At 43.9% G+C, this 15,000-nt stretch overlaps 1 protein-coding gene across 3 annotated transcripts in view; it reads right to left on the minus strand.

Moving 5' to 3' along the window:
• LOC113572090 (kazrin-A-like) overlaps nt 1-13,068 on the minus strand; it is a 24,242-nt gene extending 11,174 nt beyond the window's left edge. For all 3 annotated transcript variants that reach the window (XM_035522011.1, XM_035522012.1, XM_035522009.1), the window contains exons 1-3: nt 12,651-13,068; nt 6,071-6,145; nt 262-453 (exon numbers count right to left, since the gene is read on the minus strand). In XM_035522011.1, coding sequence (XP_035377904.1) covers nt 262-453; nt 6,071-6,145; nt 12,651-12,807 — 424 coding nt within the window. In that variant the 5' untranslated portion in view covers nt 12,808-13,068. The remainder of the gene's footprint in view (nt 1-261; nt 454-6,070; nt 6,146-12,650) is intronic.
• Between the last annotated feature and the right edge of the window lie 1,932 nt (nt 13,069-15,000).

Genomic DNA, 15,000 nt, shown 5'->3' on the forward strand with positions numbered 1-15,000 from the left:
AGAAGGTCCGAGCTAATGACATCTCAGACACATGGTTTGCACTCCTTATCCAGCTTAATAAGGGTAAAGGTCAGAATTAGCATGAAGCTTATGCTCAGGGCTAACGAAGACGAACCCTGTGCTGTTGGAGCTAGGCGTAAGAGACAGGGGTGAAGGATTCAACCTTGGGAATGGGAGGTCGAAGGTCATGACACCAGATCGGTGGTAGTTTGGGGTGATGGGGGCGGGCTGGTTCGGGGCAGCCGGAGGGGGGGACCTCACCCTGCAGGGCCTCGTTGGCACGGTGCAGCTCCTGCTCCCTCTGGGAGAGTTGCATTCTGAGCTCGGCGGCAGACAGGAGCTCGGCGGAGCAGCTTCCTCCACTCTCCTCCAGCTCCTTGTTCAGCATCTCCTTCATCCGCTTCAGCTCAAACACCTCCTCCTGGAGAGCCAGCACCTCCTCACGCAGCAGTGCTGCCGCAGGGTGGGGGATGGGGGGGTAGAGAGAGGCAGAGAGAAAAAACAAAGAACTCTATAAGAAAACAATCCCAACAGTCCCAGTTAGCTTTACGTTTCTGCACCCACAATTAGTACCAGGAACTGAAGGAAAGCAAGGTACGATGGGGTCCACTGTAGATGTGGCCTTATGGTAGGATTATGATAGCCTTATTTATAACTGCATATGTGCTGGAACAGGAACAGTAGCAGTATGTAGTGTGTATATCGGTTTTAGGTCAGGAGCCTAAGTGTGTGTGTGTTTATGGTTTAGAAACGACTATTTCAACAACATTTAGAGATGAAAGAGACAGCGATTAGGATTAATGATTAGCGAAGTTAGCTACTTAATGCAAATTGCTTCAATCTGCTGGCAGCCGAAATATGCGCATATATTAAGTCCTTGCCTGACTGCCCTAAGCAGTCAGTATGCATTTAAACAAACGTTTCAGTACAGAGGAACTGCAACCTCACTCCAGGCAAGACGGTCCTTTATCCACGAATGTGTGCAAAGCAAACAAATCCATCAGTGTAGGCAGGTAGAAACAATGAGAGGCCAAGGACCAAACAGGGCTCAAACATGAGGATCAAAGCACACCTTAAAAGCATAAAATACGCTATGACATATGAATGGGTTGGAAATAACAGCTTCACCTTGAATCCTGAGCCTGTGAGACTCCATTGTAAATGAGGAAGAATGTGCCTTACCGCAGCAGCTGGCTATATACAACATCAATTCATGATGGTTCAAATCCTTTAGGAAGGTGTGTGATGTTGGAAATGTTATTATGAAGCCTTGGCAGGATGTCACTGACGAATGCAAAAATGAAGACACAAAATAAATCAGATCAGCGTTGGAGTTCTGACAGCCTTCCATGCTGCTCAAAAGAAGACAGAATCTTACCTTGTGCACTTTACATCGTGTGTGTGTGTGTGCGCGCGCGTTCGTTTATATGTTAGAGCTTTAAAGAGGTGCTCTTTGCTCATGACATCACAGAAGCTTTAATCTAGAACATTAAACTATTCTCTGAACACAACACACACACACACAAAAAACAACACAACCACCCCACACACACACACACACACACACACACAAACACACACACACACACACACACACACACACACACTTTACTGAGCTGTAAAGCCATCATGTGCTGAGTGCAATCTGAGGATTATGACTGTCAGTATTTGACTATAAGACAGCTCTGGCCCTGTTTACAGCATAACAGCTCACACCAAACGCGGCACTCGGCTCGGTCACCCAGACACCCACTGGGGTTTCACTTCTGTTGCGTGTCATCGCGTACTGCAGGTATGAACAGCCTGAATCTCAGCATGAATCACAGCATGAATTCCAGATGCTGAGTTTATTACATAATTTGGTTACTCCATCCAGCAAATAAAGCACCTGTAAGGTGAGACTTTCACACATTCACTGCCAAGCCAACCACGAGACATATGAATTAAGACTCAATCAGTTTTGAATTATGAGTCAATCTGCACGTCACTCCAATCCTCACTAGAAAACTGTGGTAGCTGAGGGGATACATTGCTCATCCTGCTTCCTCTACTAAAGGCAGATGGCCTGCTTTCATCCACCTTGTGCTTGCTGAAGGTGAAGCCATGATCAGGAGGGAAGGGCATCTTTCTCCTTCCTCCAAAGTGCACGGCCAGGCTTCGCATGACCCCTTGCAGTGCCGTGGGCCGGAGAGCCTGAACAGGGCAGCTTGGCAGGCTGGAGGAAAAGCGCTAATTGCATGCCTTCCCTTCGCGCGACATAGCAGGCAGTCAGACCGGTGGCCATGGTGACCCATCAGCAGGGAGGAGCTGAGCATGGCCTGTTCCCCGGGACACGCACAGCGAGCTGGTCTGAGCTAATACAGCGCCTGCAGAAGCAGTGCCTTATTGGTTAATGGTGGAGTTACTCGGCAACTCAGTCTTTGCGCAGCACTAACAGGGAGAAAAAAATAAATAAAATCCCAGAGGACTGAAAAACAAAATGTAGATACGCAGGGAAATAGCCAGACGCAGAGACTGACTGAGGAACAGACAGACAGATATAGAGACATGGATAGGCAGATAGATGGACACAGGCAGAGATGCAGACAGACGGGCACTTTATTGATCCCCGAATGGAATTTTGGTGGCTATGTGAAAGGGTGTACTCATAGTGAACAGAGCAGGAGACAGCACGACCACGCCAACGACAAGGGTGCAAGAACAAGACAAGGAAGAAAACGAGGTTTTCCAGTCACTTCTGCAAAAGGTGTACAGCGATTAAACATTCAAATGCCATTATGCATAACGCACCTCTTAATAGCTAATGCAGTCGCGCATCCAGGAGATAATGGCGTACTCAAAGCAGAGTGGGCGCAGCAGAACACCAGTTGGCCAGTTGCGGCATCATTAATGGCGGAGTACATAAATTCCATGAGCTTTCGCGAACATCATTTATTGATGAAGTTGGATGTTATCTGAAGAGGATGAACACAGATTCCATAAAGAGGACTAATAAAAATAATTCGCTGAGTGACGCCACCACAAAGTCTGATGGCCTTTTCAGACACCTTACAGGGTTCGTCAGTGTAGTTTGATTTTCGCAGGACACCTTGATTTCAGAAGACCAATATTATTTCTGCCCAATGCTTTTTCCTTTTTGCCAGAGCTGTCCGACTTTACGTTTTTTCAGCAGTTCCAACTGATTTCAGCATTTCAAAAGTAAAAAAAGAAAAGGAGCAGAACTAGCAGAGGAGGTTGAAAGGTCAAAAGAATTGACGATACAAAGGGCCAAGGCCAATGAGAGGCCCGGAGGGGAGAACTCTGAAAGAAAACAGACCTGTTTGCAAGCAATGAACAAGTTGAGCTCGCACTGAAGATGTATACAAATCCTCCTTCATTTTCAAAAGCTTTAGTTCCTGAGATACATTTCAAATGAGAGTGCCCACCAAAGTCAGTCTGGTTTATTATGACTGCCTGCGTGTGCAGGTCGACTGTGTATCTCTGCTCTTTATCCTTGCTCTCTTAGTTTGAATGTAAACAGGGCTGCTTTTGAATGTAATCGCACTCTGATTTCTTTGTTCCTGGAACCCCAGTTTGAAAGTAAACAGGTCCAAAGATCCTAACGGTCGTCATGTCTCAGAGGATTCAAGAACCTCCTCCACCCTTTGCCACACACTTAATGACAAAACACACACACACACACACCCCACACAGAGGAAAACCAGTCACGCAGGTCTTGAAGCCCCTCTCATACCTAACCTTTACCACTGAACATTTCTGTTCTCTCAGGAAGAACACTCAACAGCAGCTACTCACTGGTTTTGCCCTCCTCTGTGTCTGAGTTCATCCTGTTTGCCCTCCCCTGTTCCTGGCTCCACACACTCCATGTACAGCTATAACCAAAATGCCATTCAGCTCCACAACGTCCAACACGGAACAGGAATGAAAACTCTTAACGCTTTGGTTTGACTATGGTCTCCATAGTGAGAGAGAGAGAGACAGTCAGCTAGCATTACCTGACCCCTCCCCCTGTTCACTCTCTCTGGGAGGGACACTCTGGAAATCTCATAATGCCTAGTACCGCCCCTAGTGCGCGCACACACACACACACACACACACACACACACACTTACACAGGTGAGAGAGGGGGAGGAGCTGTGTCCATGGTGCAGGATTTCAAGCAGGTGTAAGCATTCTCTCTCTGTCTCCACCATTTCACACTCACTGCAACACCTGTCTTCCACCCCAGTACTCATCAATATCTATATACGCACATATAAACAAAATCTCTCTTAAAACCTTTAGCAAATTTATGCTGTTTTTGTGGATTTAATTGTTGCTTGTTTGTTGTTGTTTTTTTGTTATTAAAATAAACCATGAAAATACATACACAAGATACAACAAAATCAAGAATTAGTGGTACAACATAAGATAAAAGATTATTTTAAATGCTGTCATGATCCTCAGCCATGAGAAAGTCTAATATACATATTCACCAGTCACTTTATTAGAAACTCCTACGTTTTAATTACCCTTACTGGACACTCATGTCGGAGATTGATTTTGTAGCTGTGTAGTTAGAAAGCGAAGCCTGTCCGAGCAGAAGCCAGCTTTGTCAGGCAGCTCAGCGGACCTTGTCTATCACCAGCCACATTCAGACCACAGGGCCACTGCTAACCAGATATGATTCAGAAGCAGGACCTACGTAACAGCAGTAACACACACACGGCAGTATGTTGGCACAGTGTTGCTGTAGATTTCACACCCACACACAGTTACAGCAAACAATGTTCCCTTGGGTGAGTTTTCTTTTTCTATCTCGTCTGTCACTCCTGTTGCAGCGAATTTTAGAGTTGCCTGAGGAAATCAATTTGTTTATCTACTTCAGGGGACCAATGGCAGCTCAGATGGGTGACACACGTATGTATTTGTGTAATGTTTTGGTATTGTGCTAACGGAAGTGCAGGTAAGACAGGTGCACCCATACATTGCACTACATGCAGCATGGGCTTTAAGCTGCACTAGATAAGTGGGAATCTGCCAGATGTTCTAATTCTCAGTGGTTAAGGTACTTGATTAGTAATCAGAAGATTGCCAGTTCAAGCCCCACCACTGCCAAGTTGCCACTGTTGGGCCCCTGAGCAAGGCCCATAACCCTTAATTGCTCAAGTTGTATTCAGTCATAATCGTAAGTTGCTTTGGATAAACTTGTCAGCTAAATGCTCTAAAAGTAAATGGTGTGAAGATAAACAGTATAGTTGGTGAACCCAAAGTCTCAGGTCTGTTTCTCCTCAGCATGTGGTCCTCTGGCTAGCCAAGCCTGTTTTCTTTTTCTCCTTAAATTCTCTGTCTGTTCTACGAACACAAATAAATCTAATCTTAATATTCCTAATATAAGCCCTAGACCTGTAAAACACACACACACACACACACACACACACACACGACTAACTGCTAAATTGAGAGCTTCTCCATCCAAGCCTATCCAGCCAGGACTCAGGAACTGGCCTCGATGAAGGAACTAGAAGATGACTAACACTAACCGTGCCACAGATGCACAGTTGTTTCTAAATAAAAAGTAATTGGTGCATGTGCATTTTAATATGAGACAGCCCTGCTTCTTTACTTAATGTTCTGTGTGTTCTTTATTTTTTCACACAGAGGGACACAAAGACAGAGAGAGACTACGCGAGTCTAAAAATGTCTCTTGCGAGTCACTGAGTTAGCAGTGGGACAAATCACCAGACCTGCAGCAAGCACCTCTACAGCCACTCGTGTCTCACCACACTTCGCCTCCTTTTTCCTTTCAGTGTTCTGTCACGTCTACAGAGATTCTCAACACAGTTAATCTGAACACTCCGGCAAAACTCAACGAGGCGCTCATCTCTCAGTTAAAGCATCACTCTGTGCTCAGTGGAGCAGCTTCTGGGAACGGTGACGCGCGCACACTAAAAGAACAGCGACCCTTACGGCAACAATCTATGCCACTTTCAGTTCATCCCTGTAATCGCTGTGTGAGGCAGGAGTGCCCGTGCTTGTGTGTGTGTGTGTGTGTGTGTGTGTGTGTATTTGTCTAAAATATAGTAGTTACCTTTATCCAGGGATGTGTCTTGGGTGCTGAGGTCTGCCAAGCTGCTGACCTCAGGGCCTCTCTGCCTGAGGGAATCTGAGACACACATATACAGAAAGAGAGGAGAGAGGAGAGCGAGAGAGAGAGAGAGAGAATGTGTCAGATACACACAATCAATACATCATGGCCCGTATCCTCAAAAACAGTAATTACTGCAGTGCAGGGTGAGCCTGTACCAGCTGTAGGGCGGAAGCAGCAGCTCATTTCTTTGTCAGCTTTGACTCCAGAAGCATTAAGAGGTGGGCGGGAGGCTAGTGTGTCACGATCAGTAGAAATGACCAATCACCACACACACACACACACACACACACACACACACACACACACACTCAATGCAGCTGCAATGATTAAAATGACAGTCTCTGACCAGACTTACCACACACACACCCCACACACACAGACACACCCCAACACAATGTGTTCCATTTATCTTCAATTACAGCCAAAGTAAAGATGTTACGCGATCTGCATAATTGCATAATTGTGTTGGGTATTTCATCATTGAAAGGGTTTCTGGGTGGTTCCAGGAGCTATTGGTGAAGGCTGTTTTAACATCTCTGCCCTTCTCCTGTGAGCTGTAACTGGAACTGCTCAACAACCCTACCACAGATATACAAAGACCGAAAAACAGTAACACTTTACCGAAGGGCACTGTATAGAAGGCTACATGATACCTACGTGAGCCCTGCATGACAAGTGACTTCAAAAATACACAAACATGTGTGACTCCTCTTTGTTAGCTAGTTAGCCAAGTTAACGTTAGTCACCAAGCTAGTCGTTCTTAGGCTTTGTATGTACCATACACTAGTTGGTAACTCTTGCCATTGAGTGTCTAACATGGTAATCTTTTTTTTTTTTTTTTTTTCATTCTCAAGACATGATGTCAATATCATGCAGTGTCATTACTGCAAATTTTCCACACAGCAGCAAGACATCCTATGTAAACACTACAGACTTCATCACTGCCAAGCTAGTAGAGGTTCTTTTCCCTGTGATGTTAATAAAACACTTTAAGACTTTTAAACACTTCTGCCACACATCATTAATTTTATGCTATGCATTTTACTTTTAATTGTCACTCCGTAAAATGTATAGCTCAGTCAAGTCACTTAAGGGCTAATGAAAATATACATAACTGTTATGCTTGCCTACTCCACCACGCCGGATTATGATACGCTGGATGTCCTGTCTACACGTTGTATGTTTACTGTTCCTCTGGTTTCAACTCGCACCTGTAACTGACTTTGATTTGGAAAACCCTGCGTGTTTGTTCAGCCTCTGCATCACCTCTGGCTACTGCCTGTTTTGGATTACGTCTTGCCTCCGTCTTTCCCCAATCCTAATCCTCGAGTGTCCTTATTACATTCAACCATTACAATAACTCTGTCATTACTGTGTCATGACAATGCACCAGGATTCATGAAAATTAATGTAAAGAAGGTTAACAGCCAAATGGAACTAATTTAACTTATTTAAGACAACTGTCAAAGTCAAAGTGAACTGCAGCAGCCTATCTTCTCTTTAATAAAGTTTAGTGTTACACATTTTTAAACTTTCACACGATACAATACAATTGCGGAAAGGTTTTTTTTTTTTTTTACAGGCACCACATATTTACAAAATTACTTACTGAGAATTTGTAAGTTTACAGTTACTGATTGTAGCCCATCTGTTACAGTTTATGTAAATGGCCAAGTGAAATGCACAGAAGTCTGTCATTTCATGGTAAACATTTGCAGTTTCAAAATTTCACTAAAATACCGGTCACACAGCAATTTTTCATGTCATTTCCACAACAGCACTGGAGACACTGCAGAGCATCTTTCTGAAGTCATTTCTGTTCAATTTCACTAGCAGCCTCACTTGATATGAAACTGCGTCGTATCGTCAGCATGTCACCCTGACATTACGTCACCCGGGCAAAAAAAACCACTGAGCTGCAAAAGTCAGATGTTATAACGTACGGCGTCACTCCCCACCCCGGTATAATGACGAATCCTAACGTCAGCAGAAACCTGCGTCACTTGACACAGTTCCGTTAACTTGACTTCAGAGTTGACAAAAGCAGATTATTACAGTTGACATTTGTTGGAATAGGCATTTATAAATGTTTATGTGTGTTGTAATGAAGAGCTATGTAGGTATCATGTAGCCTTCTGAGCAGTGCCCTTCAGTAAAGTGTTACCACAGTAACCTCCAGTGACCCCACTCATATGTCATATACAGGGTTATAGAAACCTGCTGCAGGCTGCAGAACAGAGTGCTCAAATGAATTCAGAGAAGGAGTGAGGGGTGAACAGAAAGAGCAAAGAGAAAATGTGAGCACATTTCTGAGCGTGTGGTTGTCTGTGTCTGCGTGCATTGTATGCGTTTGTATGTAGAGCAGCTGTGATCCATCTCACTGTGTATTTTAGGTATGATGCAACCCTAGTTGAAGTGTGGGAAGCAGCACCAGCTTTTCATAAGATTGCTTATCAAAAGTACATGCACAAACAAATCAGTCAGTCAGTGTGCTGTGTCAAACACACTGCCATGCACGCAGCAGCCTACCTGGATAATAATATCCTGTATGACCTGGAGAGAAGCTCCGTAGCACCACTGAACAGATCAGCACACACACAGCGTTGGATTAAGTGCTGCCATCCTGATATGCACGCACAGACATGCGCGCACACACGACGCGCTTTGGGAACTACACACGCACAGGTTCTGCTGTCACTAAGTACAGGTGTCTATAAAAAGCTGTGCTAATTTCAAATGAATCCTGAAACAGATACCAGCATTCCTGCACTACCCATCTCTCTCTCTCTCTCTCCCCCTCCCTCTCTCTCTCTCTCCCCCTCCCTCTCTCCTTCTCCATCTCACTCCCCCTTGCAGTCTCTTGCTTTCCCATCTCTCTCTCTCACACACACACACACACACACACACACACACCCACCCACCAAGCAGTTTCTCTCACTCTCACTTTACGCCCTCTCACTGTTATACTCCCTCCCCCACACCCACCCATATCCTCATTCACACCAAGGTATAAACGGGGCTTTGATGGTTGGATAACAAGCTGTGTCTCTTGCATGGGGATGAGAGCAGAAAGGGGTGTGATGCATCAGAGTGACATTTCAAAGTGAGGACGCAAAAGCTCGACCTGAGACAAACCTCAGTGCTTATACTCCAGAACAGCCGACACATATGGCGGCTTTCGGCACTAGAATTCAGAACAGTCTATAGTCAAAGGCCTCCGTTCTGTAATTCTCTCATCACATTGCTTTAGTGGCCATGGTTTCGATAATGCTGAGAGGATTAGGCTGAAACTAATGCTAACTGCAGGTTCATTTAGGAGGAATTGGCTGGAATTACTAAACTAAATTACTAAATCATTTTTATTACTATTATTATTAAGGTTTTAAGGTTCTGTGGTTGCAGCACAGAGTGCAATTCCCCTGGCCTCTTACCTCTGCGACACTGGATATTGTGTAAAATAATCAGCTAAAACTCTGAATCGTTTGCACATTTCGTTTTCTCTTTATCTAATCCAAAGTTACGGTCACAGTTGCAACAACATACTGGGCCGGAAAAATGTCAAATTAAAGCATATACAAGCAAACAAACGGCGCATCACTCCTTGAACTGATTAGCCGGATAGCAGCACTCTTTCCTTCACAGCCGATAGCTCAGAGATGAAAGAAATAAAATACTTTACTGGGGGTCAGAAGAACTCAGGCAAAGTGCTTTAATAAGAGTGGAAAGGTAATTAACTGTTCCATCTCTCGCTCTCTCTCACATCAACCCTGCCCCTCCTCACAGTAACAGAGAGGTCACCTCATTTCCTTCTAGCACTCGCATGTAACTGGGGTTCCAGTGCTGTGTTTAACACCCAGCCTCGGCAAGATGGGGAGGCGGACACACTGTCCGAGGTGGGCTGGGCTTTGCTGCAGGAGGCCCCGCCTCTACTGTTCACCAGGGTCACCTCAGCCAGCACAGCCCTTAGTCTGTCCCTCAGCTGCTTTGGGGACAACACACCACACTGCATTTGAGATCCTACAGTTTTTGACATACAAAAGAGCCGCCTGTAGAATGGTACCAGTAATGTCTGCTAGTGAGTAATGGGGTAATATGAGGTTTTTACAGGCAGGGAATCGCACATGCAGGTAACAGGCCGGATAATATATTGAACTCACTGGAGAGAAATAATGTCATAACAGACAAACTACTTCGGTTTTAATAATGAAAGAGCTGGTTTGTCAGAGTAATGTATTCCAGGGCTAAAAGTGATTCCGTGCTGTAAAATCATCTTGCCCAAAAAACAGTTTAACCTGTGTAGCAAAAACAGTCCTCTAACCATAAGGCAAATCAGGCCTGTCTAGCTTTGGCTGTAACATCATACTGCCTTTTTGCTGCCCCTCTACACACACACGCGCGCGCTCTCCCTCTCTCACTTGTAACTCCATCTAGCCATTCTGATGCCAAACTGTAAATAGATATTAACTCCCTCGCCACATCTGTGTTTAACACACATGCATTCAAATACACACCCTATGACAGCATACGTTATTTTGACCTGAACACATTGACCACAAACAATCTCTGCACTCTTATCATCACCATCAGTCATGATATTTCAACGCATTCTTGACAAACACACATCAACAGGAAATAAATTCTCATTAACTAATCCCAGATAATGTGGCTAACTAATCCCAGATAATGTGGTTAATGAGAACCACAAAAAAACTCAATAATGTAAACCATGGCAAAAATGAACAACACAGCACAAAAAAAAAAAAGTATTGCACAAGATGGATCAGTGCACAAATGTTAAACATATTTAAAGGTTTTTTATAACCCAAGACACTTTTTGAAAAGACTTCTAAATAATAAACCTAAAAACAAGCAATCACACACACACAAAATGGCAGGAAGGAAAGAATATCCACAATGATTTGATCAAACATCAGAACCTAGCACCTATACAAAGAGTTAAAACAACTTACCCACATTACACAGGAGAACACAGACCTCATCATTTACTCAATGATGTCCGTTATCAAAGCAGAGAGAGAGAGAAAGAGGAATATGCCTCTAAATTCTCTATACTATCCCTAGAGATGTAATCTGATGTCTCCTCAAGTGTGTACAAGCACTCTGCAGAACTTATATTAACATAAATTTTTCATTTCATAAGTACTAGCTGATTTTTGAAACTAGTCATTACATTTAGATTCTTCATTACTACCTGTGGCAGGCTAATACGTATATCACCAAAAGCAAATAGCATGCAAACAGTAAGACATGCACACATACTATTAATGAAGTATTGACAGGTTTCATACTTGATATGCTGCATATTCTCCTGCTTTTCCGAGTGAAAAGGTAAAGTACACATGCTTCCTTTAGCATGAGGACAAGCCCCCACCTTGAATGAACAAACCTTGAAATAAAAAGTGGAGATTCAAATTTAAGTCCAACAGGTGATGTAGAGACGTACGCAAGCGCACAAGCAAAACGATGGCTAGAATTTGCATCATGCGGCGAGTGAAGCAACGTCTGTGGCTCCTGGGCACCCAGCTGCATGATGGAAGGATGACTGAACTGTCATGATTTGTTTACTTATTGTTGTTTATTTTGCTTACTCTCATGACTTACTGTTTTGTCCTCCTGTATTATCAACAACACTACAGCCTTGTTTTAACATAGGATACAGCAAGAAAAGCAGAGAACATCCATGATCTTCTCAAAAGGACAAAAGCTTTAAGACCTAACTTGCTGTAGCAGGCAAACGGGCCTTCGGTGACAGCTTTGTATAATAATACAGACCCCCCCCCCCACCACCACACACACACACACACACACACTTTTAGACTTCAGTTTTTTAAAATGCAGATGCATGACATCTGTTGCCATTTCTCATTGAGGCTGCCTGTCTGTCAGTCTGTCTCGCTCTTCCTCCTGCTGTCTCGCTCTTCCTCCTGCTGTCTCGCTCTTCCTCCTGCTGTCTCGCTCTTCATCCCTCCATCTCTTCCACATACACTGTCCTTTCCGTCACAGGCAGCCAAAGGTTCCCATGGCAAAATCAGTCACCCCACTGACAGAGAAAGTGTGTGTGTGTGTGTGTGTTTTGGGCGCTACAAAAAAGACCCTTAGAAATGCGGCAAATGTAACCAGTGTGTCTCTTAATTTTCTTTTCCATACAAATGACCTTTTTTGCAAGACAGGGTTTATCCATTTCTGAAGGAAGCGTTTGTATCTTACCCTTCCATCCTCTTGACAAGCAGTTACTCTGGGAGTATGACTCCTCAAAATTAACTTAAGCGATAATGTAAGGAAAACCTAACCTCAACCGCCTCAAAATCATTGTTAACCTTGGAATTAAAAAGTTTCTTTAAAAACGAAGTTCTGCAACCCGCGACTTCAAACGTTCCAATTTTCTGAGGGCATTCAGAAGCTTGTAAGGACCTACGAAAGCGTGCAGCGCATGGAGGGAACGACCGCGTGAACGACCTCTACCGGCGCAGGTGCGAAGGAGGCTCAGGTGCAGCCTTACCGTGGCGGCCGTGGCGTGGACGCCGCTCCACCGTGCCGGCGTCCCGTGCTGCCGCCTCGCTCAGCTCGCCATGCTCCGCGCGCAGGTTCGGCAGTTCCCGACTCGCGCACGGAGTCGTCCCGTCGACGCGCTGCGCGAGACGCTTGTTGTCATCCATCGTTTTCAGGATCCTCGCCTGAAATGAGAATCCAAACACCGTGACATGCAGTTCGCCGAAAAACTAGGCAAAGCCCTTGTTTGCTTTTCGCTGTTTTTACAGCCTACAGATCCTAACGAAATTTTGCCGACGTTCGCTTCACGCGATTAAAACTGTCCGTAGGTTTTGTCGGCATGCAGGCGTCAGTAGAGCGCGAGCGAGAGTTTGCAGCAGGCGTCTATTAGGAAGCGCGTGCTACGCGTCTTCTTTTGCGTTGCTGCGCTCTCGCGGAAAAGCACCACACTGAAAGATGACGAACGTGTCTTTAACTGGACCGTACCATGTGCTGGGGAGGGAAGAACATCATCGTAAACATAGAATATACAACTTATTTTTTTACATTGCAGCAAAACAGTCGTTTTAACTACAACGCTTTATTAGACCGAATTAATAGAATCATGAATCTACATTATCTCCTACACACGCACACGCACACGCACACACACATCTTCATTCCATTTAATGACTGTTCTTACAAAGACACGAGGAAACATTAAAATACTGAGGCAGCCACAATGTCCTGACATAAATACAAGTTTTGAATACAATGAATTTGGAGTGAGAAAAGGGTGGACGTGCACATTCTATGCAGCGCTGTCTTTATGAGCTTTACTCCTGAACTGTGTATTACTGCAAAAATATTGATTTTAAAAAATGTAGCAAATATTTCTGTCTGTGCTTTAATAATAATAAAAACCCCTCTACTGATACACCCCCCAACACACACACACACACACACACACACACACACACACAGAGAGAGAGAGAGAGAGAGAGAGAAGCTTATATATGGACTGTATTTCAGATGTGAAGTAACCTCTTCAACATAGTCTTTCTATTTCCAGTCCCATTTCTCTCTCCTCTAATAACCATAGTGCATCAAAACCTGTGCATCTCTTGTCCAGAGCAAACTTACAGAAGTGCTTTTTTGTGTACATGGAAGTAATCCATATGCTGGTGCACCAGGCCGATATACTGTAAGGACAGTGTGATTTGCTTACTTCTGCGTTCTGGACATGCCGTTTCATGACCCTAACCTTGGTTGAATGGAGAAGAGTACACACCCGAGGTCTATAAACATTTTAGCAATCACATATTACATGATCAACTCATAAATCACCCTGAATCGTTCAAATCTGCTGCTGGAGTTACACTGAATCTTATTTCAACCCAAATTTATAACACTTAGCTTGGACGGATGTGTATTGTGTTGGTGAAATATCTATCATGTGTAAGTATCTGTGCATAGGTTGCTTTTAGTGTTTGTGCTTGTCTGTGTATTATCTGTATGTTTAAGTGTCATATTCAACATAAGAGAGAGCATGACTCAGAAAAACTGTCAGTGGAACGTTGCACAAAGCAGAGTCGTTTATTCTAATTTAATATTTATCCGCTGAAGAGGGTGAGTTATCATTGAAGGCTAAATGGAAACACAGCCAAGTGTGACCAGGGGAGTGAATGTTTCTGTGAGTGTGTGTGTGTAGGTGTGTGTGTGTGTGTGTGTGTGTGTGTGTGTGTGTGAGAGAGAGAGAGAGAGAGAGAGAGAGAGAGAGAGAGAGGTTGAGAAAGAGAGAGGGCGGATAATGTCCATTAGTTGGAACATTGTAAAACAAAGCCTTTAATTCGTTATCATAATTAATGCTGTCCGATAGAATTTTATTTGTCAGTGGATGAAAGGCTCTATTTACAGGCCTCCTCCACCTTCAGCAATCATTTCTGAAAAATGCCTGAGACTGACTGACTCCAGCACTCATGGAATGTGCCTGCCACCCAGAAGATTTCTTGTCACTCTAATAACACATGAAAGGCCCATTAATGATGAGCTTGCTTGGTTTTAAAATAAAGATCAATTTTACATTAACATAATATTATCAGTTTATTGTATTATGTTATTGCTTTCATTCCATTAGCTTTCATAACCAGATTTCAAACAATCCATCTAGTTTGTTAGCACTAACATTCCCGGCCACGGGAACAGATCATTATCAGACACTCTGTGCTCTACTTCTACCCAGAAAATCTGATCATTATCAGACTCCCTCAAATGTAATTGTGCTTTAGCTACAGAACTGGATCACAGAAAGAAAATATACTGATCAAGATGAATGAAGGAATATTAAACTTCACGACAGGGATAATGATCTGTTCTGTCTC

The sequence above is a fragment of the Electrophorus electricus genome, chromosome 23 (genome assembly GCF_013358815.1).
Source record: "Electrophorus electricus isolate fEleEle1 chromosome 23, fEleEle1.pri, whole genome shotgun sequence".
In the NCBI taxonomy this organism is placed as follows: Eukaryota; Metazoa; Chordata; class Actinopteri; order Gymnotiformes; family Gymnotidae; genus Electrophorus; species Electrophorus electricus.